Below are 26,984 nucleotides of genomic sequence, written 5' to 3' on the forward strand. Positions count from 1 at the left end.
GAATACTAGTTGGACAGTCTTTGAAAAGGTAATTTGAAAAATATTATAGGGATGTTAAAAATCAGCTGAATTTCTAGACCTTTTTCCCCATTAAATAATAACTGGGAAACAGTTCTCTACGAGGCTTTCACATTTCTGAGGCACTGACTGCCCTTTGTTCTGGACTATCAAATGTTAGTATAGTGAACAGTCTTGGAAGAGAGAGAGAGTCTTCCCCTCTGGAGTAAGGGTGGTGACGTTGCCTGTTATAAAAGATGCAGGTTTACCCGAGCTCTGGCGTCCTCTTCAGACACGCCTGCTTTTGCAGATATCATCTGGCCCTCTTCTTATCACTCTTTGGAAATTGGAGTTTGAGGAATCAACACAAAGATATGATAGTCTATATCAACTAGTACAAAGACCCATTCTGGGGTAGAGGAGTGTTCTGACCTTGGTCAGACCACAGTCATAGAGATACACTCGGACACCTAGCTTTTTGAAAGGAAGGGATTTGCAAGTGCCACAATCAGAAGACTGGCAAATCCTTAGGGCCTTAGTGAGTTCACTGTGGAGATAATGGAGCAAGGCATATAATGCTCATTTGAGGAGAAATAGCAACAGTTGGACTGCCTTTTGACTCAGCCCCTCCTGCAGTTTATCATGCCCACTGTAATCATTGAGACACTAAAAGGTCTCCCCAGTTTTTTTGCGGTGTGTCTTGGCTGCTACAAAGGCCTATTGGTCCTGTCAGGGAGAGTTCTTTGAGATAGACAAACTCTTATGGGAAACCATTGATGAGTATTTGGGTCCCAACGGGCCTACAGTGCTGATGAAAGTAACCTGCTAGAGGACACAAGAAAGTATCCCACAACAGTCTAGCTAAATTCTTACAGTTAGCCTTACCACCTTGGAAAACTTCCCCATCCCTTATGTTCTAACCAAACTTAGAATTGGACTCCAGGTTGAGATGTCCTCCATAACAGTTCCTGCTGTGGGAGTCAAGGCAGTGGCTGTGGGACGAAGACTCTCCAAAGCTAACTTGATTGTGTCAGTAATGATGACACCTTATACAGTGCTTCAGGTGGTAGATGTTGGAAGTCTGGTTAAAACACAAGTAACCACTGCACTGCTCAACACTGAAAATAAAGGCACCTTGTTACTGGTCCAGAGCTGCCCTCTGCCTCTGTGCCCCTTGATGCCTCCTCTCTCTACCCTAAACTCAGCTGCTGTAAGGAGGAAGGTGACTAGGGGTCAGGATGAGATCTCCTTTGTCCTCCAGAAAGACCAGATGCTATATGAACCCCATATGATGGGGAACTTTGGGAGGGGAAGCACTCAACTTCATGATTGTGTGGATACTGGCTCACAGATCACCATCTCACCTGGTCACACAGTGAGGAAGGGTGCCCAAATTCAACTTATGTGGTTTGGGCAGGGTTCACAGTGGGAAGGGAAGCAAAATGGCATTTTGGTAGAACTCTTTGGGCAGATGCAATGTACTACTGTTATGGTTTCCACTGCTAAATGTATAATGGAATTGATGTGTTATCCACCTGCTCTTCTCTGTCCCATTAGTGCCAGTGGAGATTCATTCAGGGATTGCCACATGTAGAACAGTAATAGTAGGACAATAGAGAAAACACTTCCCCTGTTTTCTCCCAGGTGGGCTGGAAGAAACAATATAGAATCCCAGAAAAAGAAGGAGAGATCACAGCTTATTTAAACACATCATGGCTGCCAGACTACTTGGGCCATTTCCTGACATAGCAACAGTGCAGGTCTGATGCAGCAACCAAAAAAAGAAGGAAAAAAAAAGGCAGCTATTGACATTCTACTAAGCTCTTATCGGAACTGAAACAATGTCTGACCCATGGAGGCCTTGTGAGTCTCTGGTCTAATATTCTCAGTTTGAGATGGGTCAGCTTGAACTCACTGATGATTAAGGTTAGAAGGGCCTAAAAAACCTTGCTTGTCAAATGGAAATGATAAATTCCAGAAAGCTACCAAGCCCTCCCCGCAGCATCTTAGATTTACGTGAACAAGTAGCAGCTTTCCATTTTGTGGAAACTTTATCTGTTTTTCTGCCTGTTGAAACAAGGCCACTAGCTCAGTGAGGCCCTCAGTTCATAGAGGTTTCTTTAAATGCCTGGGCTTTGGTTCACTGATGGTTCAGCTAAGCTGTCCAAAGCTGTCTACTATGCTTTCCGAACTCAGCACCAGCTATGCAGACCCCAAAATGGACATGGTCATTTTGCTCAGTGGGCATAACTCAAAGCCATTCCTATAGGTCTGGACAGTACTCCTCTTGGTGAACCTCGTTATATGTTTTACTGAATCTTGAGTTGTTGTCAATGACCTAGGAGTTTGGTCTGTCACTTGAAAAATTATGGACGAACGGGTTGAGTTTGGGATGGCAAATTACGGAAATAGATTGTGGCAATTGGTAAAACTCTTTGGGCTGCTCACATAACTTCACCTTAGGAGTGGTCATAAGAGGGCTTCATGTATTTAAAGAAACACCATCATTAGCTCATGTAGCCCTTAGATGATTCTAGAGATCCTTCTAAAATGAGGCTATTCTTGCTTGCTTACGGTTGCTTTCCTAAGTGATAGCTGATTTATTTTTTATATGCATTGTGTAGGCAACTGTTCTTAGGGTTGCACTCATTTAAGTAGATAAGGTGGTACAAAATTTGTTCCTGACTTTAAGTGATGTGATCAGGGACACTACCTCAATCCTAGAAGGCATTCAGATCAACCTCAACTCACTGGCCAGGGTTGTTATAGGTGATGGAATTACCCTGAATCTTAGATTTTCTTCTTATAGGCCAACACCAAGTCTGTGCAATCACTGATAACATCCTGCTATGTCTGGGTTAATACCTTGGGCCAAGTGGAATAAATAAAGAAACTTAAGGAGAAAGCCACCTAATTTTCTAAGGTAGACCCTGATAGTTTATAGGATTTATTCAGCCAGTAGGGTCTGAAAGCCTGGGGAACATGGTTGATCTCAGTTACTGCAAGTTGAACTCATTCTGTTGCCTGGACCTCACTTAATAGTGGTCTTAATTATAAGAAATAGACTGAATGGATTTGGCCCTAGCCACTGTGGTCACACTGATCAGTGTAGCTGAGGGAAAATCATAATAATGGAAAAATTCACCAGAAGCCAAAATGGTATAGAAACAAGGGTAGATGCCAATTGGGAGACAATTCCTGTATGGGTCTCTGACTTCTCTGTGTGTCTTGTGAGCAGAGGCACTCATGGCCTTTCTTTCAGATTACCTTTTTAATGATTTGTGTAGAGTGAGCACCCTTGGAAAATAGAGAGAATGTCTCTCTTTTAGGGCACATGACAGACCTGCTTACTACACATTATAAAAAAATACATATATGAGTTCCCCCAGTTCAGAATTCTCTTTAGGGGGGGTTATAGTTCATGTTTCTCAATCAATGTAATTATGATTAGAAACAACTATTTTAAGAGACTTTCTTCTACGAAAGAAAGAAAATGAAACTCTTTTAAAAAATATTTGGTATTTGAATACTCACCAACAAATTCAATATAGTAAAATAGTTGGAAGGAGGAAGGATTCTAGAGTTTGAGATGGATAGGATTAGGCTAGTCCTAGAAAGTAAAATTTAAGAAATTGTGGTTGAAAATTGCTTCAGTAATTGATTATTACAGATTATAGTACATGTGACTGTTATTCTTCAGTTCTCTTTTTTTTTAACTTGAGTATAGTCAACACATGATGGTACATTAGTTTCAGGTGTACACCATAGTGATTTGACAAGTTTATACATACTGCTGTGCTCACCACAAGTGTAACCACCATCTGCCACCATACAACCCTGTTACAGTCCCACCGACTATTCCCTGTGCTGTGCCTTTCATTCCCGTGACTTATTCATTCGGTAACTGGAAGCCTGTACCTCCCACTCCCATTTACCTATTTTGCCCATGTCTCTACCTCCCTCCCCTCTGGCAGTCATCAGTTTATTATTTGTATTTATGGGTCTGTTTCTGCTTGTTGTTTGTTTGTTCATTAGTTTTGTTTCTTAGATTCCATGTATATGGTATTTGTCTTTCTCTGAGTGATTTCACTCAGCATAATACCCTCTAGGTCCATTCATGTTGTCGCAAATGGCAAGATCTCATTCTTTTTTATGAATGAGTAATATTCCATTATACACACACACACACACACACACACACACACACACACACACACATACCACAACTTCTTTATCCATTCATCTATCAGTGGACACTTGGGTTGCTTCCATATTCTTGACTGTTGTAAATAATGCTGCAATAAATATAGGGGTGCATATATCTGTCTTTTTGAATTCGTGTTTTCTTATTCTTTGGATAAATACCCAGTAATGGAATTTCTATCTTTAATTTTTTGAAGCATCTCCATACCTAAGTTCAAAATTCTTAACAAAAGATGTTAGTTCCACCCTCTGCTTCATTTTGAGACCATGTTCTCCTGGCACTACCCTGGCTTTGAACTTTGGAAACGATTTCTTATTTTTAGAGTCAAGATGTTCAAAACCATCAAGTCTTGGTTCCTTTCTATTTAATGGTCCTCTCAATTTCTCTCTTCGGTCACATTTTACCATAAGCTGCAAGAAGATATCTGGCAGCACCTTCAACACTTGTTTGGAAATCTACTTAGCTCGATCACTCCACTCACTAGGGACCTTTCCACCTTTCTCCTTATAGAAGGTGATGACGTCACTAAGCTTTCTGCCACTACGCAAGAACCTCTCCCCCATCCCCCAAAATCCACTTACAGTGTGTTCAAGGCAATGCAGGCTTGCTTTAACATACTCTTCAGAATCCTCCCAGCCTTCCTTCACTGCCTATTTCCAAAGCCACTTCCTCGTTTTTCTGGGTTTGCTATGGCAGTATTTCTACTGCTGTATAACAGATTACCACCGCAACTTAGCAACTTAAAATAAGAAATATTGATACATTACAGTATCTCTGGGTCCATTTAACTAGATGCCTCTGATTCAAGATCTGTCCCATGGCTGCAAATAAGGTGTCAGCCAGAGCTCCAGTCATCTGAATGTTCAACTGGGGGAAATCTGCTTCCAAGCTCACTTGCAGCTGTTGGCAGGACACAGAAGATACACTTCCAAGCTCCCTCATGTGACTCTTGGCACGCCTCAGGTCCTTGCTGGCTGTTGGCCAGAAACATCAGTTCCTTATGATGTAGGCGTCTCCATAGAGCCACGTACAACCTGGCAGATTGTTTGTCAAGAGCGAGAGGACAAAAGAGTTGCAAGTCATAGTCTTTTTGTAAACTAATCTCAGAACAGACATCCCATCACTTTTCTTGTATTCTAGTCATTAGAAGTGAGTCACTAGGTCCAGCCCACATTCAAGGGGGAATGGATTATAGAAGAGCATGGTTACCCAGGAAGAAGGATCATTAGGGGTCATTTTAGAGCCGGTCTACCATAGTGGGAAGTAGAGTCCCTGCTTTTCAGGAGTATACATTCTAAAAGGAAGGGGTAGGAAAAAAAAAAAAAAACAACTAAAGAAGGTATTAAAATACTGTAAAATCAAATGCTAATGTATAAACTACCACAATTGCTAGAAATTTTTAATAAGGCAAAAGATGAGTTTGAGTTGTTACCAAAAATTTTATAGGCAAATTTTCTATCTATCTAGTCAGAATTTTAGGAAAAATAATTTGCCAGAGGTATTACCAATTATCTGAGGAGCTGAGTGCTTGAAAGCAGGAAACATGGAAGGCCATGTGATGTTTCTTGCTTTAGTAGCTAGACAGTAGAATGAAGTGAAATATCGGAGAACATTCTGAGAACAAAGATTGACAAGAAAATTTTGGATGACTTGAGAAATGAGTGTATATCTTGGCCCAGGCATCATGGTGGATGTTTTACATACTTTATTTCTTTGAACTCTCTCAATGCACTATGAGATTGATATCTTTGGGGCCATTTTATAGAAGAAGAGACCACAGAAGATGTATGCTAAATGACTTGGTGGCTGTCGTGCAACTGTGAAATTGTTTTTTCTCTTTTGGGGCCCTGGTCTGTCCAGCCCCAAAGCCCTTGCTTTTTTTGTTGGCATTGTTGGAGAAGCCAGGGATAGTGAAAATTATCATAGTCGTAAAGTGATCTAGTCTTTTAGCATATTCTAAGCACTGTGATTAATACTTTGAAGATATCACTACTGGAACTTCTCCCTACAATCTTATGAAGAAGATGCTGTTATTCCCATTATAAAGATGAGCAAAGAGACTAAGTGGCCTAACATTACAAAACTAGGACACACAGAAGTCAACTGACAGAAGATGGAAAGAGACATGCCTTTGCAGAGAAGGGGATGCTTTTGCTGAAAGCCATCTGGATGGCTGGCACGGATTTAGGAATTTTAAACATTAAAGTGTTAGTTTGAGGTCTTTCTCCTCCAGAGAAAAAGCAACTGTCTTCTATTCTCTAACAGAACTGAGTCTGAAAATATATATAACCAAATTCAAATCCAGTAAACAAATTCCAACAAAAACTGCATAATCAAGGCTATTTTTATGATTAGCACCATTTAGTTTCCCGGAATTTACCAGAGCAAACATTGCTACAGCAAAAATTACTGCTAATGGTTGAACCTAACAACAAGAGAAAATCCCCAAAAGGGTCATTTAGGCCCCAGCTGCAGCTGTGCTTCACTATATTTCTTACTTGAAAGCGGAGAATTAACAGGAAAATCAGGTCTCTGCTGTGCTGTGCAGATGTGGCTAAAACTGTATTAATTTATTCAGCAAACATTTGTTTAGTGCCTACTATATGCCAAGCAGTGTGCTAGCCACACTGGGATTACAGGAATAAATCATACCTGGCACTTTCAAGGAGCTTATAGTTGAACATGGCTGATAGAAGGCAAACATAAAAATGGCCAGGTTTTATAAGTGATACAAGGATATAGTAGGAGCATAAAGGAGTGGATTAGAAGAGTCTTAGGGCAGCAGCTTCATAGGATGAGCTGAGTAGTTGGATCTTCATCTTGGATCCCTGGGGCAGGAGGGTGGGGGCCAGTAACGGAAGACAACAGAGGCCTGGACGTTTTCTTGGTCTTGGGTAGAAACTGATGCCTCCTTCCAAAACCGGGAATATAAGAAGAGGAGCAGATTTAGGGGAAAAAAAAAGTTCTACTTCAGAAATGAACGATTTGCTTACAGAAGGTTCATGTGGCAGGGTCTTCTAGGACGTTTTTATTTATGAGACCAAAACTTGGCGAATGTCTGGTCACAAGACTCAGATTTAGAGAAGCTGTAGCATATGTTGCTGTTGTAGGATTAGCAACACGACCAGCAGCAGCAGCAGCAGCGATTGCTTGTTTTGAGAGCCTACCATGTGCCATACCTCGTATTCAACACAGTACAGGCATCATCTAGCTTAATCTCTCGACAACCTTGTGATATATACTAAGGAGCTATTTTTATCCTCACTTCATAGATGAGGACATTGAAACTTAGATCTGGAAGCTAACTTTACCAACATCACAGAGCCAGGGTTTGAATCCAGGCCTACGTGACTTCAAAATGAAGATTGTTTAGTTGGCCTCCACTTAACCAACTCACCAATATAACAGATAACGTCCCTTCCTTCTGTAAAACCTAAACTGAGATCAACAGCTCTCCTGAGTGCTCAAAGCTCAGGAATGTCTCCGTGCTTTTGCTCCCACTAGTCAAAAGTTAGATATTTACTAGCAGGCAGAACTTGTCAGCTGTACTTACTATTCTTGTAATTATGTGTTTTAATAAAATATTAAGTGCTCCGATGTCATATGAGTATAAAAGAAGTTGTGTCCAAGAAAATGAGATGAAATGCTTTGGGAAGATTCAGTAAAGACTGGTAGCTCAAGAAAATTGCATATGAGAAGGAAACATAAAAGAGACAGACCATAAACATCTAGAGGAATTTTGCATTCATTTTGCTTTGCAAGTATCTTTTCCATCCATTTTAAGACCCTGTAGTAATTCTGTAGATTGTATGCTATGATTCTGGTTTATATAAGAAAGAGGGCATGAAACATCAGCAGGCCCATAAACCAAATCTTTCAACGGAGACTTCTGTGCACTTGCCCAGGGTGAGCACGTTATGAGAGAAAAGAAGAGACGAAAACTTTGCAGCTCGCTAGAGACAGGTGCAAGTCTTCAGAGTGAATTGACTGAAAACATTCAAAGATGTGGAAGGTGAATTTCAACACAACAGGATTACGCACCAACATTTTTGGCTAGGGAAATATGATAGGAATGTATTCCCATTTTTTATCTGATAAAGCTTTACTTTCTGCATAGTATAGAAGAAAGAGCATGGGCATTGGAATATGTTAGCTTCAACAACATAACTAATTGTCTGACGTTGGGTAAAGTCTCTGAGTCTCAGTTTCCTCTAATTACAATAGCATAGTAATACCTATATCATACAGTCTTTGAGGAATGTAGTATTGGGCACACAGTAAGTTACAAAGGGATTGCTACTCATTTTTTTGCACCCTTGGGAAAACAATAAAAAGGTATAAGATATTAATCAAGAAGGTAGATGAGCTGTGAAAGGGAACCCTTACTATCTCTGTCAATTCTTACACTAAGAACTATTCTCGCTTCCTTTAAAACGGATTTTCAGGTTGGGACAAAAGACTTTGGGGAGTCTCTGTTTACTTGAAAGATACTGAATCTGGCCAGAAATAAAGAGAAAGGAGATGGACACCAATGGAAATACTTTGTTGTGGCATATATTTTTTTTTGACGCAATATTGTCCATCTTCCTCTGTAAATGTCAGATTCAATCCAACTACTTTTGAGGTTTATGAAATTCTGCTAACCTATTCTTCCATGTAATTTATTTTCAGATTAACCATAAAAGTGATGTCTATTTTCAATACACATAGAACAATCAAGAGAACATATTATTTTTAGTCTACTGAATGTAACGTTTTAACTTCTAGATGTTTATGAGGTTCTGTAGTAAATACATCCTTTATTATAAAGCCTATTTATGTTGGGAGTGGTAAATGATCAGCAAGAGAGATTGGCAAGATAGGGTTTTTTTTTTTAATTTTTATTTAAATTCCAGTTAGTTAACATACAGTATATTAGTTCAGGTGTACAATATAGTGATTCAGCACTTCCATACAACACCCAGTGCTCTTCACAACAAGAGCAATTCTTAGTCTCCATCCCCTATTTCCCCCATTCCCCAACCAACTCCCCTCTGGTAACTGTCACTTTGTTCTCTGTAGTTAAGAGGCAGTTTCTTGGTTTGCCTCTCTCTTTTTTTCCCTTGCTCATTTGTTCTGTTTTTTTTTTTTTTCAATTCCACTTGGCATGATAGTTTTTATTTTATTTTATTAAATATGTATTTATTTGAGAGAGAGAGAGTGTGTGCACATGCAGGAGGGGGAGGGGCGGGGGGAGGGAGAGAAAATTCTATGTAGACTCCCTGCTGAGAGCAGAGCCCTGTGCAAGGCTCAGTCCCACAACCCTGAGACATTGAGATCACCACCTGAGCCTAAACCAAGGGTTGGACACTTAACCGACTGTGCCACTCAGGCACGCTGGCACGATAGTTTTTAAACACCTTATCCAGAACCTCTAAGTGATAAGTAGAATCAAGACGCTAAAAGACGTTATCTTGACCTTAGTATGCTTCTAAGACTAATTAGAAAGAGAAAACATTAGTAGGTAGAAAGATGAACGATAAAAAGAATTTCAGCAGAATTGCAGATAATTTGGATATTGAGGAGAGGAGACTGATAAAGTAAAAAAATGAATCACGAGGAAGAATTCTTAATAACTTTTATTTATGAATGTAATTTTGATAACTAAAATGGATGACAAAGCCAGAACTATACTTAGAAATAAGAAGTACATATATTGTACGTATATTGTATATACTTCACTATATATACACTATAAGAAGTGTTATTCACTATAAGAAGTGTTATTCACTATAAGAAGTGTTAAAAAATAAAAGTGACAGAATACTGCCTTCTTAACAAATGCCTTTTGCAATTCACTTTTTTAAATATATATATTATTGAAAACCTCCTTAGGGGGTTATAGATATTACCAAGCAAGTGCAATAGGCATTCTTGGATATATTCTTTTAAAAATATTTGTTGAGATCCTGTTATATGTCAGGCCCCATTCTAGGCACATGTTTGTATTTATTCCCTTACACATAGTGAAGAAGTGTTTTCAAGCTGGCAAAGGGAAATCAAGTTGATCATTTCAACTTTATGTTTAAAGTGTGCCACATTGATATCAGACTTTAAATTTAGCTTAAGATTTTATGGAGTCATTCAGGAAATTCATCAAATTGATGATGTAGAAGTGAGTTTAATATACCTGGTTTAGGCCTTTATAATAAAGGCGTGGCTTTGCTGCTAGTTGTAATTAGGATTAAAAACAAGCCCACCCAGTCTAATATCTCTAAACCAAAACTTTCATCAAGGTATCAAGATTGTGTCCTTCCCAGCCTTACTACATTTCTATTAATTAACACCACTGGGATTTACAAAATAGCTATTGGTTCTAAAAATATATATAAATAGGAGATGAGTTAATTTACAGAATATCACAAAAAGTCATACCAAATCTGGAATTAGGGTTCTTCTAAGATTTATAGGATCTAATCATACCAACAAGTGGGAGCTACCTAGAATCAGCAGCACCCACTGCTTAGCTACCTTCTCCTGCCAGTGCCAGAGACACTCATAATGGTGTTTAGAGCTTACACATTTTCAGACTAGTTTCTGAAGAGTCCAGGAGTTCCGAGTACTGAGGAGCTATTTCAACCCAGAGATACACTGAACTTACTTTTATACGCAAATGCCACCGAAGTCAAGGTCTTCATGACACTAGCCTTCATATGAGGAAGTAGTGTCTGCAGGATGCTGAGGCAGTTTGTCCATCCTGGTCAGATTCCTTACTGGAAGTGGTGCCTACTTCTGGGCTCCATAATTTAAAACAAGTGTGGAGAATTTCGAAAGAAGTCTGAGCAGAGGCAGAAAGACAATGACAGAGAATGAGACCTAGGAGGAAATCAGAATTATTTTACTTGGAAAGGAGAAATCAGGATGGCAATTTAATAATGGTCTTTCATGGAGCAAGATGGCGGAGGAGTAGGAGACCTGGATTTCGTCTGGTCTCAGGAATTCAGCTGAATAGGGATCAAACCATTCTCAACACCTACGAACTCAACAGGAGACCGAAGAAGAGAGTAGGAACAACTCTCTGAACAGAGAAGCGACCACTTACTGGAAGGTAGGACGTGCAGAGAAGTGAATCCAAGGCGATATTCGGGAGGATAGATGGTGGGGGAGGGGGCCTCCGTCGGCCGCTTCTGGCAAGTGATAGAGCCGCAGAGCACAAAATCGGAACTTTTAGAAGCCTGCTCCACTGATGGATGTTGCTCCAGTGGCTAAGCAGGGGGGTGAAACCCTCGCGGGACAGTGTGGTCTCAGGACCCTCGGGGTCACAGAAAGACTGGAGGTGCCTGTGTGCAGCAGAGCTCCCAGGGATCGGAGCGGGGAAGCCGGCTGCAGAGACGGAGCCGAGGCGCGGGCTCTCAGCTCGAGGTTGCCATAAACTGTGATCCATGGCACAGTTGGGCCACTGCTCCTCCAGCAGGGACCCAACAAGCAGCAGATCCGGGGAGACTCTACTCCCCCCCCCGCCCCCAGCCGGAGGAGCGGCGCGGGAGCGCACCGCAGGGATCTGCTGGGTTTGGAGACTCCACACGGGGTCGGGAGCCAAAGATAGAAACACTCGGTCACAGGCCGGGTGAGCATGGAGTGCGGCCGGAGACCAGGGAGACGGGAGTGACTGCTTTTCTCTGGGGGCGCACTGAGGAGCGGGGCCCAATTTCTCGGCTCCTCCAGGCAGAGATTAGGAGGCCACCATTTTCACCCTGGTCCTCCAAAGCTGTACCGAGAACTTGCAGGGAACAAAAGCTCCCGAGAGCAAACCCGAGCAGCTTGCTTAGCCCAGACCAACAAGGGCGGGGCAATTCCGCCTCCGGCAAAGAAATTTGGGAACCACGGCAACAGGCCCCGCTCCCAGAAGATCAGCCCAAACAGCCAGCAAGCCAAGACCGATCAAGGAGAACTGGAGAACTCCAGCGCTAGGGGAATACTTCACATAGAATTCATGGCTTTTTTACCATGATTCATTAGTTTTTCAAAGTTAACTTTTTTAACTTTTTTTTTTCTTTTTCCCTTTTCAACCAACAACTTATCAATCCCTTTTAAAAAAAAACGTTTTATTTTTCATTTTTAGAGTCATATTTTATCCCTTCATAGTAGTTACCCTTATTTTTGGCATATAAGTTCTCTCTTTAAAATTTTGAGATACAGTTTCTTCTAACAGATCAAAATATACCCTAAATCACTGGTGTATGGCTTTGTTCTAGTCTCCTGCATGATCACATTCTCTCCCTTTTTTTTTAAATCTTCTTTCTTTTTTCAAACAACTTCTTATCAATTCCTTTTATAAAATCTTTTATAATTTTCATCTTTACAGTCATCTTCCATCCCTTCATTGTATCAACCCTTATTTTGTACATATATAAGTCTTTCTTCCTTTAAAATTTTAGGAGACACTTTCTTCTAACAGAACAAAATACGCCCCAAATCCAGTCTGTGGCACTGATCTATGCACTAGCCTGATCATATTTGATCATATTCTGTTTTTTTTTGTTTTGTTCTGTTTTTGTTTGTTTTTATCTTTTTCTTTTTTTTTTTTCTCCTCTTTCTTTTTTCTTTCTTTCCCTTTCTTTTCCCCTGGTTTCAGGTCTTTTCTGATTTGTATAGAGTATATTTGCTAGGGACGTTGTTAATCTGTTAGCATTTTGTTCTCTCATTCATCTATTCTCCTCTGGACAAAATGACAAGACGAAAAAAATCACCTCAGCAAAAAGAACAAGAGGTAGTACCGTCTGCCAGGGACCTACTCAATACGGATATTAGTACGATGTCAGACCTAGTGTTCAGAATCATGACTTTAAAGATACTAGCTGGGCTTGAAAAAAGCGTGGAAGTTATTAGAGAAACCCTTTCTGGAGAAATAAAAGAACTAAATCTAACCAAGTCGAAATCAAAAAGGCTATTGATGAGGTGCAATCAAAAATGGGGGCACTAACTGCTAGGATAAATGAGGCAGAAGAGGGAATCAGTGATATAGAAGACCAAATGATGGAAAATAAAGAGGCTGAGAAAAAGAGAGAGAAACAACTACAGGATCACGAGGGCAGAATTCGAGAGATAAGCGATACGATTAGATGAAACAACATTAGAATAATTGGGATCCCAGAAGAAGAAGAAAGAGAGAGAGGGGCAGAAGGTATACTGGAGCAAATTATAGCAGAGAACTTCCCTAATGTGGGGAAGGAAACAGGCATCAAAATCCAGGAGGCACAGAGAACCCCTCTCAAAATCAATAAAAATAGGTCAACACCCCGACATCTAATAGTAAAACTTACGAGTCTCAGAGACAAAGAGAAAATCCTGAAACAGCTCAGGAGAAGAGATATGTAACCTACAATGGTAGAAACATTAGATTGGCAACAGACCTATCCACAGAGACCTGGCAGGCCAGAAAGGACTGGCATGATATTCAGAGCACTAAATGAGAAAAATATGCAGCCAAGAATACTATATCCAGATAGGCTGTCATTGAAAATTGAGGGAGAGATAAAAAGCTTCCAGGACAAACAAAAACTAAAGGAATTTGCAAACACGAAACCAGCCCTCCAAGAAATATGAAAGGGGTCCTCTAAGCAAAGAGAGAGCCTAAAAGCAGCATAGATCGGAAAGGAACACAGACAATATACAGTCACAGTCACCTTACAGGCAATACAATGGCACTAAATTCATACCTTTCAAGAGTTACCCTGAATGTAAATGGGCTAAATGCCCCAATCAAAAGACACAGGCTATCAGATTGGATTAAAAAACAAGACTCATCAATATGCTGTCTGCAAGAGACTCATTTTAGACCCAAAGACACCCCCAGATTGAAAGTGAGGGGGTGGAAAACCATTTACCATGCTAATGGACACCAAAAGAAAGCTGCAGTGGCAATCCTTATATCAGACAAGTTAGATTTTAAAACAAAGACTGTAATAAGAGATGAAGAAGGACACTATATCCTACTTAAAGGGTCTATCCAACAAGAAGATCTAACGATTGTAAATATCTATGCCCCTAACGTGGGAGCAGCCAATTTTATAAGGCAATTAATAACAAAAGCAAAGACACACATTGACAACAATACAGTAATAGTGGGGGACTTTAACACCCCTCTGACTGAAATGGAGAGATCATCAAAGCAAAAGATCAACAAGGAAATAAAGACTTTAAATGACACACTGGACCAAATGGACTTCACAGACATATTCAGAACATTCCATCCCAAAGCAACAGAATACACATTCTTCTCTAGTGCCCATGGAACATTCTCCAGAATTGATCACATCCTAGGTCATAATTCAGGTCTCAACCAGTACCAAAAGACTGGTATTATTCCCTGCAAATTTTCAGACCACAATACTTTGAAACTAGAACTCAATCACAAGAGGAAAGTCAGAAAGAACTCAAATACATGGAGGCTAAAGAGCATCCTACTAAAGAATGAGTGGGTCAACCAGGAAATTAAAGAAGAATTAAAAATATTCATGGAAACCAATGAAAATGAAAACACAACTGTTCAAAATCTTTGGGATACAGCAAAGGCAGTCCTGAGAGGAAAGTATATAGCAATACAAGCCTCTCTCAAGAAACAAGAAAGGTCTCAAATACACAACCTAACCCTACACCTAAAGGAGCTGGAGAAAGAACATAAATAAAGCCTAAACCCAGCAGGAGAAGAGAAATCATAAAGATCAGAGCAGAAATCAATGAAATAGAAACCAAAAGAACAGTAGATCAGATCAACGAAACTAGGAGCTGGTTCTTTGAAAGAATTAACATGATAGATAAACCCTTGGCCAGACTTATCAAAAAGAAAAGAGAAATGACCCAAATCAACAAAATCATGAATGAAAGAGGAGAGATCACAACCAACACCAAAGAAATACAAACAATTATAAGAACATATTATGAGCAACTCTATGCCAGCAAATTAGATAACCTGGAAGAAATGGGTGCATTCCTAGAGATGTATCAACTACCAAAATTGAACCAGCAAGAAAGAGAAAACCTGAACAGACCTATAACCACTAAGGAAATGGAAGCAGTCATCAAAAATCTCCCAAAAAACAAAAGCCCGGGGCCAGATGGCTTCCCAGGGGAATTCTACCAAACATTTAAAGAAGAATTAATACCTATTCTCCTGAGACTGTTCCAAAAAATAGAAATGGAAGGAAAACTTCCAAACTCCTTTTATGAGGCCACCATTACCTTGATCCCCAAACCAGACAAAGACGCCATCAAAAAGGAGAATTACAGACCAATATCCTTGATGAACATGGATGCAAAAATTCTCACCAAAATCCTAGCCAATAGGATCCAACAGTACATTAAAAGGATTATTCACCATGACCAAGTGGGATTTATCCCTGGGCTGCAAGACTGGTTCAACATCCGCAAATCAATCAACGTGATACAATACATTAACAAAAGAAAGAACAAGAATCATATGATCCTCTCAATAGATGCAGGAAAACATTTGACAAAGTACAGTATCCTTTCTTGATCAAAAGTCTTCAGAGTATAGGGATAGAGGGTACCTACCTCAATATCATCAGAGCCATCTATGAAAAACCTACAGCGAATATCATTCTCAATGGGGAAAAGCTGAGAGCTTTTCCCCTAAGGTCAGGAACGCGGCAGGGATGTCCACTCTCACCACTGCTATTCAACATAGTATTCGAAGTCCTAGCCACAGCATTCAGACAACAAAAAGAAATCAAAGGCATCCAAATCGGTAAAGAGGAAGTCAAACTCTCACTCTTTGCAGATGATAGCATACTGTATGTGGAAAACCCGAAAGACTCCACCCTAAAACTGCTAGAACTCATACAGGAATTCAGTAAAGTAGCACGATATAAAATCAGTGCACAGAAATCAGTGGCATTCCTATATACCAACAACAAGACAGAAGAGAGACAAATCAAGGAGTCGATCCCATTTACAATTGCACCCAAAACCATAAGATACCTAGGAATAAATTTCACCAAAGCGGCAAAGGATCTGTACTCAGAAAACTATAAAATACTCATGAAAGAAATTGAAGAAGACACAAAGAAATGGAAAAACGTTCCATGCTCATGGATTGGAAGAACAAACATTGTGAAGATGTCATTGCTACCTAGAGCAATCTACACATTCAATGCAATCCCCATCAAAATACCATCCACAAATAATCCTAAAATTTGTATGGAACCAGAAGAGACCCCGAATAGCCAGAGGAATCTTGAAAAAGAAAAGCAAAGCTGGTGGCATCACAATTCCGGACTTCCAGCTCTATTACAAAGCTGTCATCATCCAGACAGTATGGTACTGGCACAAAAATAGACACATAGTTCAATGGAACAGAATCGAGAGCCCAGAAATGGACCCTCAACACTATGGTCAACTCATCTTTGAGAAAGCAGGAAAGAATGTCCAATGGCAAAAAGACAGTCTCTTCCACAAATGGTGTTGGGAAAATTGGACAGCCACATGCAGAAGAATGAAACTGGACCCTTTCCTTACACCACACACAAAAATAGACTCCCAATGGTTGAAAGACCTAAACGTGAGACAGGAGTCCACCAACATCCTAAAGGAGAACACAGGCAGCAACCTCTTTGACCTCACCCGCAGCAACTTCTTCCTCAAAACATCGCCAAAGGCAAGGGAAGCCAGGGCAAAAATGAACTATTGGGATTTCATCAAGATAAAAAGCTTTTGCACAGCCAAAGAAACAGTCCACAAAACCAAAAAACGACGACAGAATGGGAGAAAATATTTGCAAATGACATATCAGATAAAGGGCTAGTATCCAAAATCTATAAAGAACTTATCAAACTCAACACCCAAAGAACAAATAATCCAATCAAGAAATGGGCAGAAGACATGAACAGACATTTTTCCAAAGAAGACATCCAAATGTCCAACAGACACATGAAAAAGTGCTCAACATCGCTCGGCATCATGGAAATCCCAATCAAAACCTCAGTGAGATTCTACCTCACACCAGTCAGAATGGCTAAAATCAACAAGTCAGGAAACGACAGATGTTGGCGGGGATGTGGAGAAAGGGGAACCCTCCTACACTGTTGGTGGGAATGCGAGCTGGTGCAGCCACTCTGGAAAACAGTATGGAGGTTCCTCAAACAGTTGAAAATAGAACTACCATACAATCCAGCAATTGCACTACTGGGTATTTACCCCAAAGATACAAATGTAGGGATCCGAAGGGGTATGTGCACCCCAATGTTTATAGCAGCAATGTCCACAATAGCCAAACTGTGGAAAGAGCCAAGATGTCCATTGACAGATGAATAGATAAAGAAGAGGTGGTATATATACACAATGGAATATTATGCAGCCATCAAAAGGAATGAGATTTTGCCATTTGCAACGATGTGGATGGAACTGGAGGGTGTTATGCTGAGTGAAATAAGTCAATCAGAGAAAGACATGTATCATATGACCTCACTGATATGAGGAATTCTTAATCTCAGGAAACAAACTGAGGGTTGCTGGAGTGGTGGGGGGTGGGAGGGATGGGGTGGCTGGGTGATAGACATTAGGGAGGGTATGTGCTATGGTGAGCGCTGAGAATTGTGCAAGACTGTTGAATCACAGATCTGTACCTCTGAAACAAATAATGCAATATATGTTAAGAAAAAAAAAAAGATAGCAGGAGGGGAAGAATGAAGGGGAGTAAGTCAGAGGGGGAGACGAACCATGAGAGACGATGGACTCTGAAAAACAAACTGAGGGTTCTAGAGGGGATGGGGGTGGGGGGGATGGGTTAGCCCGGTGATCGGTATTAAAGAGGGCACATTCTTCGTGGAGCACTGGGTGTTATGCACAAACAATGAATCATGGAATACTACATCAAAAGCTAATGATGTAATGTATGGTGATTAACATAACAATAAAAGATTAAAGAAAAAATAAGGGTGTTTCATACATTTGGAATTACTACATTGAGGTTAATGACCAGATTTCCTTCATGTGCGAAACAGTAAAAGAATTAGGATTTCGGCTTTCGTAAGAAGAATATAGTATGGAACCAAACGAAAAAAAACAGCACTCAGGTGCTAAGCCTATTTAATCAAAGGAATAGATCACTCCACACACTTTATGAAAGTGTTTTTGAAGGCAACCTGATTTCCTGTCTGTTTTATATATTATATGTAATGCTACCTGAAAGAACAAGAACACATTAAATGAACTTTGTTTTTTGACCCCGTGAATCCATGATTCATCTTTAAATTATATCATAAGGTATAGATTTCAAACAGTTATTTTGAATTAGAGCCAAATAGCTTGGTCCTGCCAAGAGAGGAGCTATTTTCTAATAATGTTAAGGAAGTTAGTGGTATGGAGGAACATTTATCCCAGGGGCCATGAACTCACATAGCTACAGGGGTCTGTGGGTACCATGAAGGAGTGAAGCCAGCGGCATGCAACAATACAGAGTTATGAAAGTTCTGGTGTATCTGAAGGTGTGTGACCCATCCCAAAGGGGCAACCACTGCTAACTAGCCGGTTGTTTTCACAGCACAACATCCCTGTATTGCCGGATCTTTGGCTTTCTCAAGAAAAACTGGAAATCTGGAATCTCATGTGATTTTTTTAATTTAACATCAACAAAAAACTAAGATTTATCAAAGTGCTATGTAGGCAAAGCAATACACCTCTGTGGGCTCTAAGTTGTAAACCTCTGGTTTTCCTTTAGGTCACTAGTTAACCAACACATTAGTTAGCAAACAAAACAAAGCTGATTGAACTCTAAAGCTTAGGAGAATCCATGTGCTAAACCTTCGTGTAAGGCTTCCTTAAGGTCCTTTCCAGCTCTGTGAATCTTTTGCTCTCCCCTTCCTTCTTCCCTGCTCTCCGTATTGGGTTGACTTACTGACACAGTGGTGGGGATTTATAGGAATTACTTATTTCCCTTAGTAATATAAGTTTATTTCGCAAAACCATCACATACTTAGATGGAAAACAACTTTTGTTGCTATACTAAAGATGCTGCTGATGCTATTAGATTTTTAGGAATGCACTTACATATGGCATAGACATGTCACTTTGGATCTGTGAACTAACATTTGTTTATAACATTGGCTGCATGAGGCATGCTTGACTTAAAAGCCTACTTACACTTCACCATTTGGTGACATATTTTATTTCTCTTTTATAAAATATTTTCAAATAACCCACTTCTACCTGGGGTAAGGATAGCTGGATCTCTGAAATCCCCTTCCTTTCAGACAGGAGAATATGCCACAGATGAAGAGGAGGATGAAGTAGGACCTGTTCTTCCTGGCAGTGACATGGCCATTGAAGTCTTTGAGCTGCCTGAAAATGAGGACATGTTTTCCCCATCGGACCTGGACACAAGCAAGCTCAGTCACAAGTTCAAAGAGGTAAGTTTCTGATCTGCAAAATACTTTTCTATACCTTTCCATGTTATTATTAAGTCTGTATTTTTGTTTGAAAAATGTATTGAGAAGAGTCAGTTTTCAAAAGAAAGCCTTTTGATAACAGATTGTCTTGAATTTCATTGAATTTCAAGGTAAAATTTAAGTAGATCTCATTCCACAACCATTAACTTTTAAATGCTTGTTATTTGTTACAGTGATAGCTTATGACTGGTCTGTTCTTCCATATTTTCAAGCTGTAGCTTAAATGTGCATTTTTCTTGATAGGTTCAGGTTATATTTTTTCAGTTTTATAGAATTTGGGGGACCTGATGTTAATCTTTCCTCTAAGGCAGTAATTTCTCAGAAAGGTTTTTTTTCTTTTCCTAAAATAGACAAAATCCCAAAAGGAATCAAATGACATACCTAAGTAGTTTAATTGAAGAAATTAAAGTTTAATGAATGAAATTTGAACAGAGTTAGTAGAACTATCCAGGGATGGCGAGGTGCACAGGGACTGGTAACAGCAGGAAGTTGTTGCAACTTCCTCCCGAAAGAAGGTCTTAATGGGTAAAGAGGAAAAGAGATTCCTTCCCCCCCCACCCCACCCTGAAGAAGGGCATCTTTATAAGATGCAGCCACTGCTAAAAACTACATTTGGGGACAAGGGTGATATACACTCATCCCCTTCTCTCCTCCTGCGAATGCCTCCAATCGGCCAAACCCAGGCAGGAGTCTAACAAGGTCAGTCTCCCAAGGCAGCCACAGTCAGAAAAGGGCCAAGAATGGATCCCGAAAGGGCAGATAGATGCAGGTAACACATACATTCGTCTTCCAAATTAACCCCTCAGAACTCCAACATGTAAAACAGAAACAGTGATGAATGGGTCCCCAAACAGTTTATTATTCATTGTTTTAGGAAACATCCTCCATTGTCAAGGCAAGTGTGTCATTATTTACAGCCTCCCCACAATAACCCTGAGGCACTAAAGCTCTCTGGTTTCAGGCCTGTTAGGGACTTGACCATTTGGAAGAAAAAGTTCTCTTATATGTGAAAAACAAGGTTGACCACTGCAAATATATAATTTCTAATTTTATTTCTGATTTCTAATTTTCTTTCACTTATAATTTCTAATTTGGATGTATCATAAATAGTTCAGTTTTATATGTTCTGATGTTATACCTACCATGCCTAATATATTGACTTGCCTTTTTAATTCCTTATGATAAACTTACACTTGTGAGACCAGTATCAAAGTGAATGTACTTTTAAAATGTAAATTTTTATTTAAAAAAACCTTAGGTTTATTATAGAATTTTGGAAAATGCACGTTTGTATAAATGCCAAAAATATCATTCATGAGCCTAATTTTGTGGTATTTGGGATTACAGAATACATACTGGGTTAAATTCCTACTCTTGATACATGTATAATTGTGTTATTAGGATTTTCTCATGTCATCAAATGTTCTTCCATAAATGATGTTTATTTACTCTATGTATCTCTTATCATTGATCTACTTAATTTTTTGTCTTGGAACATTTCCTTTGTTTCCAGGTCTTAAAAAATTATTATTCTTAAAAGTCACACTGCAATTGATATGTGTGTACTTACCCTTCGGATAATTTCTCACAGTGGAATTATTAGATCAAAGAATATGAGTATTTGGGGGACTTGTGGTACTTCCAGGTTGCCACCAGAATAGCTTTTCTTGGTGATAGAGAAATTTATTTATGCCACTCAGTGTGTTCAGTGCCCATTTCTCTCCCACCTATTATCATTTGTTAGGTTGGAACCATTTCCATTTGTGTAGTTCACAGAGTCCTTGAGGCAAAATACATGGGTTTTCCAGATGATTTATGACTATTCCTAGTTCAAAATCAGATACAAACATCTTGGGGACAAAGGAAATACACTATTCTATAATGATCGCAAAACTCAGAATTCCCTTATAGTAGGAGTAGCAAGACTTCTCATAGGGCTAGTTCTTATAAAGGCTTTCTGCATTAACTGATATCTTCAAACCCAAGAGCAGTGCAGAAAAAGAAAGTTCTACTGGAAGTGGCTGAGTGCGAGGAAGAGGCAATCTAGGGACCTGTTTCTCTGCAGCTCTGATTTGGCACATGGATACAGGTTATCTAGGAGAGTAGATGGACCACTTGTTCTTTAAAAAAATCTTCCTTCAATGTTGTAACTCTCAATCCAGCTTTGAGGCGGTGAAGTCTAAGTAGCGTATCTGGGCAAAAGCCTCTAATACAGCTTTTCCATGTTGCCAAATGAGTATGGCCCTACTTTTTGATAGATAATTGAGCTGGAAGTGGGGTCCACATTCTTTTATGGAAACTAAAGAGTATAAAAAGCAGAAACAGTATATGGAAGTTTATATCCTCCATTTTCTGAATTGAGCCAAGGACTACGTGCTCTGTAAATACTGTTTTAGGTGTACTCCATTGTGAAGACAACTGCATGGTCTAGACCCAGGGGTTGGCAAACCTGTGACCTATTGGCCAAACCTAACCCACTGCCTTTTGTTGTGAATAAAGTTGTATTCAATACTGCCATGATTATTTAGTTATTTAGTTATTGTTTGTGGCTGCTTTTGTGCTACAATAATAGCCAAGTTAAGTAGTTGCACAGAGACAATGTGACCTGCAAATCCTAAATTATTCGCCATCTGGCTTTTTGCAGAAAATGATGATTGACTTTGGTGTAGGCTACTGCGCGATCTGGATCCATTCTATGTAACACAGCTGATTTATTTTTAGCCTGAGTACCAAAACTACCAAATCTGGAGTTTTCTTTTAATTTGGGTTTTTAAGAACTGGAGGTTTGTCCTCACCTCAAGATCAAGCAGATATACCACATTATTTCACTTCTAATTCTTGTATTCTCTTTTATTATATATTTAACATATTAATATATTCATTTCTTCAGGAGATTGCCACTATCAGTGGCATTTGTCACAACATTTGTATCTTATACACTGCCACTTTCACAGTTTTAAATTTCTTTATGTGATTAACATAAATGCCTAAATACTTACAGCACTAGATATTTTTCACAAGCTTATGTACAAGATGTGGGATGGAGATGGAGAATCATGTGTATTGGAGTCTGTACAATGTCTCCTATTACAGAGGGTTCTCTTAATTGCATTATATGAAACAAGTACATGTCGTACTCTTTTGAGTAAAGCACATTAGATTGACATTATCTCCATCAGTCCTCCTTTTGGCCTATTACCTGTCTTCCTACCAGCCTCTCAGCTCCTCTGTTTTTGCTCGCTCTTGTATCCTGTTTTCTCATAGTTCTTGACATATGTGGTTAGTGGTTAAATATTTGGTGAATGAATGGCATAAAGCATATCCTGGAAGTTGTTGTATAATTCAAGACAGGTACCTAATTTAATTTCTCCCAAGTAGTTGACAAGATAGCTAGCACTTTTATTAAATGCTCATTTCCACATTTCCCTCTGCTTGGAAGGCCAGCATTATTATCTACAGAATTGGTGCCTTTACACTCTGGCCTGCTTTTGGCCTTTATATTCTGTTCTGTTTTCTCATTCTTTAGTGCAATGCTGTTAGAATGTATATTAAAGGGGAAAACATTGATGGAATAAATCAGATTCATCTAACTCTTCAAAAATTCCTGTAGTGTTCAACCTATTCAAGAAAACATTTGAATCACTTTATTAATTCCCTTGGAAAAACTTCTTTGCATTTTTATTGTAATTACATTGAACTACTAAATTAACTTGCAGAGAGCTGGCATTTTTATCACATTGACTCTTTTAATCCAAGTTTATGGAATGTATCTGTTCAATTCAAGTCTTTTTTTTTCTGACCCTCTCTAAAATTTTATAGTCCCCTGTATTAGTTACACAGGCAGCCACCTATAAGTAACAGAACATCTAACTAGAGTGGATTAATCAAAAGCTGCCACAAAGGTTACATTAGCTTCAATATAAGTTAAGACGTTTTCTCTATTTTCAGAAACGACTTTTGTAAGAGAGACTTAATGACTTGCATAAAATAGAAATTTCTGTTCCCTAGAAGTTTATTATTACTCAGCTATAAAACCATCTGTGCCTTTGTGGAGGAAGATTTTAAAAACCTTTTATAAAGCTATTACTCTCTTCAAGTTTTCAAGCTCTTCTTGGGCCAGTTTTGGTATTTTGCATTTGCATGTGCATTTGCACTCAAGAAAGTTCTGTATTTCCTCTAAGCATTCATATTTTCTAACATTTTTATAATATACTTTTAAAATACTGAAATCTTTACTATCTAGTTATTCTTGTTTCATTCTTTCTTTATTTTAATATTTTTAGTTGTTTTTCTAGAATTTTTGTCTGTCTTGTTAACCTTTACGTTTCTAATTTTTTAAATTAAAAAGTACTTATTATTTCCTACCAGTATCTTAATTTTTCCTCCTTTCTTGTTTCAGTATTGATCAATTGGATTTAATACATTTATTTTTGACAATTCTTACATTCTGATAAATGTATTTAAAGCATACTTTTTCTAAATATTGATTTTTAGCTACATGTTACAATTTTTTACATTTAGAATGCATTGTCCTTTGGATGTAATTTCTCTTGGGATTTCCTCTTTTTTTTTAAGATCTTATTTATTTGAGAGAGAGAGAGAATGAGCAGGGGTGAGGGGCAGAGAGAGAGAGAAGCAGAATCCCTGCTGAGCAGGAAGCCCGATGACGTAGGGCTCAATCCCAGGCCTCAGAGATCATGACCTGAGCCAAAGGCAGACGCTTAACTGACTGAACAGGCAGCCCAAGGTTTTCTCTTTAATACAAGAATGACTTAGTGATATATTTTACTTTCTAGACATATGTAGCTTTACTTTGTTACCTTTTGTTACCAGATTTTAATTTTATCACATTCTGGTCAGAAAACATATTCCATATGATAGCTATTTAGAATTTTCAAGACTTCTTTTGTAGCTTAATTAACAAATAATTTTGTTTAAAGAGTCCTCATGCATGCAAAAATTTTGCACACATATTTTGTGCTTGACTATGAAATTTATATGCTTTTATTTATGTAAATATATTAATAATAGAAATATACTTTATTCTCTGTAGCATGGCTTAGATTTTTGTCTGTTTGATCTACTAATTCTGAAAAGCATATGTTAAAATCACAAACTACAGTTATTTTTTTCCCTCCTATAATTCTGTCAGTTGTGGTTTCATATATTTTAAATCTTTGATATCAGCTGCATATATGTTCGGGATTGTTACAACTTTGTGATTTATTGTAACATCTGTCTTGTCCCTTGTGATGCATTTTACCCCAAATTTTATTTTCTCTGATAGTAAAACTTCATCACTGCCTTTCTCTTGTATCATGTTTGCTTCACAACATCTATTTTTTCTATCTTTGTTTTTAGCAATTGCATAGCCTTTTGTTCAAATATGTTTCCTTTAGCTAACCTATTCTTAAATCTTATTCCTAACTACTCTGGGAGTCTTTGTCAGTTAATTCATGAGTTTAACCCACTTATATTTACTTTAATCACTTTAATATTAGAACTTAGAGTTGCCACCTTATTTATATTTTATATTTACTTGTTTCTTTATCTTTTACCTACTTTCCATTAGATATATCAAAGTTTCATCTGCTGCTTAAAAGTTATACATTTTCATTCTGTCCTTCTAGAGATTACACATGAATAATTTTGACTCAGTCTTGGGTATTTTCCCCTAGGAACACAGAATGCAGATCAATGGCTATATCTACCATTTAACAAAATAATAGCTATAGCATACTCTCAACTGCCTTTCATCCCCTCTTCAGTTTTTTAGATATACTTATAAGGTATGCCTTTTACAAAATAATTAGTCCCAACTCACCTATACTTCTTCCTAACTCTAATGCAATTTCAGTGCTGTCCTGATGTTAATTCAAAAACATCATTTTGGTGCTACTCCTTTACCCCATGGCACCAAAGTTTAAGTTAGTGGCCAAGATGTCTAAACTTTAGGAGAATGGAATAGATTGTCCCTGATTTACTCCAGATGCAGGTTTACCCAGTCACATGTATAAGATGAAAGATTAATTAGATTGCTGTCTCCCATTCCTGTTCATAGACACTTGCCTGCTTCATGTACTCATTTTTTCCAAACATACCTGGAAACATCTATGTGCTCTCTCTTAAGAATTTCTTACAAATTTTTTTGTTAATTGATGAGTGAGACTTTTTTTTTTTCCCTTCTTGTCATCTCCAGAGTTGCATTCAGGAAAGGCAGTAAATAGTTTTTGTGACTGTGTGATGTTGTGCTGCACTGGCTGTTTGCCCCTACCTAATTCAGTCTTTTTATCTTTATTTTTTTATTCATTCCATCATTCTATTATCCTTTGGAATGTTTGCTTTCTCTTATTCTTACATAAGGCAATAAATGCTCAGTTTACTCTAATACTTTATTGTTTAAACATGAAAGCACTTAAAACTATGAATCTCTGTTTAGCGAAGTCTTTGGCAACATCTTTGAGTTTCAGTATTCATTCTTCTTGTCATCATTTTACAAATAGTCTATATTTTTCATCTTTAAATGTTTTTATTTTCTCTTTGACTTGAATAATTGAGGAAACAGTTTTTACTTTGTAACTTTTATTATTAATCTAATGTTTTGTTACATTGTGGTCAGATAATATTGTCTATAAGTTTTGATTTTTTTTGAAGTGGTGCTCTATTATAGATTAATATGGGTATTTGTGATAAAAGTGATATTATGTTTTTTCCACCTTCCGTATCCTTATCATCTTTCCTATTTAACCTACTGAACTGAGACCCGTATAGTAAAATTACACCTCATTTTGTGCCTAGTAGCTTTGATTATCTATTTTAATGTTATGTTGAAAGCATATAAAATATGACTTAAAGATTTTTTATCTTTAAATATTCTTTGTTGGTAATCATCTGACTGCTACTTTTGTTTGTAGTTGCTGGATAAACACACTTTTGTAAACGTGTATGTACCTGCTTTTATAATGTAAATTTAATTTAAGTACTTTGTTTTATTGTAAATTTTGAAAATATTATCTTGGAGCTCTTTTAGTACAGAACTTTAGCAACTTAAGTTTATTGTTATAATTATTCAGAGTTTAATTTATCTCATCTCATTTTATGCTTTATGTTTCCTTTATGTTTATTGATTTTTGGTAAGGATTATCTTTAAGTTTTTAAAAACTCTATTTCTGTAATTTTCAAAATTAAGAACAAAACAATACCACGTGGATGTTCTAAAACAATATTATCTGAATCTTTTTGATAAATCTTGGTTTCTAAGACAGGATTGTTGTTAAAATATAATTGTTGTATTTTCAGGTAGCTTTATAATACTATGTGCAATAAATCGTTAGACTCTT

General features: G+C 38.3%; 1 protein-coding gene across 11 annotated transcripts in view; it reads left to right on the forward strand.

Moving 5' to 3' along the window:
- The window catches only part of PPP1R9A (protein phosphatase 1 regulatory subunit 9A), a 321,553-nt gene that overhangs the window by 215,621 nt on the left and 78,948 nt on the right, over window positions 1-26,984 (forward strand). For all 11 annotated transcript variants that reach the window (XM_073898836.1, XM_073898835.1, XM_073898838.1 and 8 more), the window contains one exon: window positions 19,450-19,605. In XM_073898836.1, coding sequence (XP_073754937.1) covers window positions 19,450-19,605 — 156 coding nt within the window. The remainder of the gene's footprint in view (window positions 1-19,449; window positions 19,606-26,984) is intronic.

This window comes from Callorhinus ursinus, unplaced genomic scaffold (genome assembly GCF_003265705.2).
Source record: "Callorhinus ursinus isolate GAN/ISIS: 27379988/994484 unplaced genomic scaffold, GSC_fseal_2.0 scaffold12, whole genome shotgun sequence".
Taxonomy (NCBI): domain Eukaryota; kingdom Metazoa; phylum Chordata; class Mammalia; order Carnivora; family Otariidae; genus Callorhinus; species Callorhinus ursinus.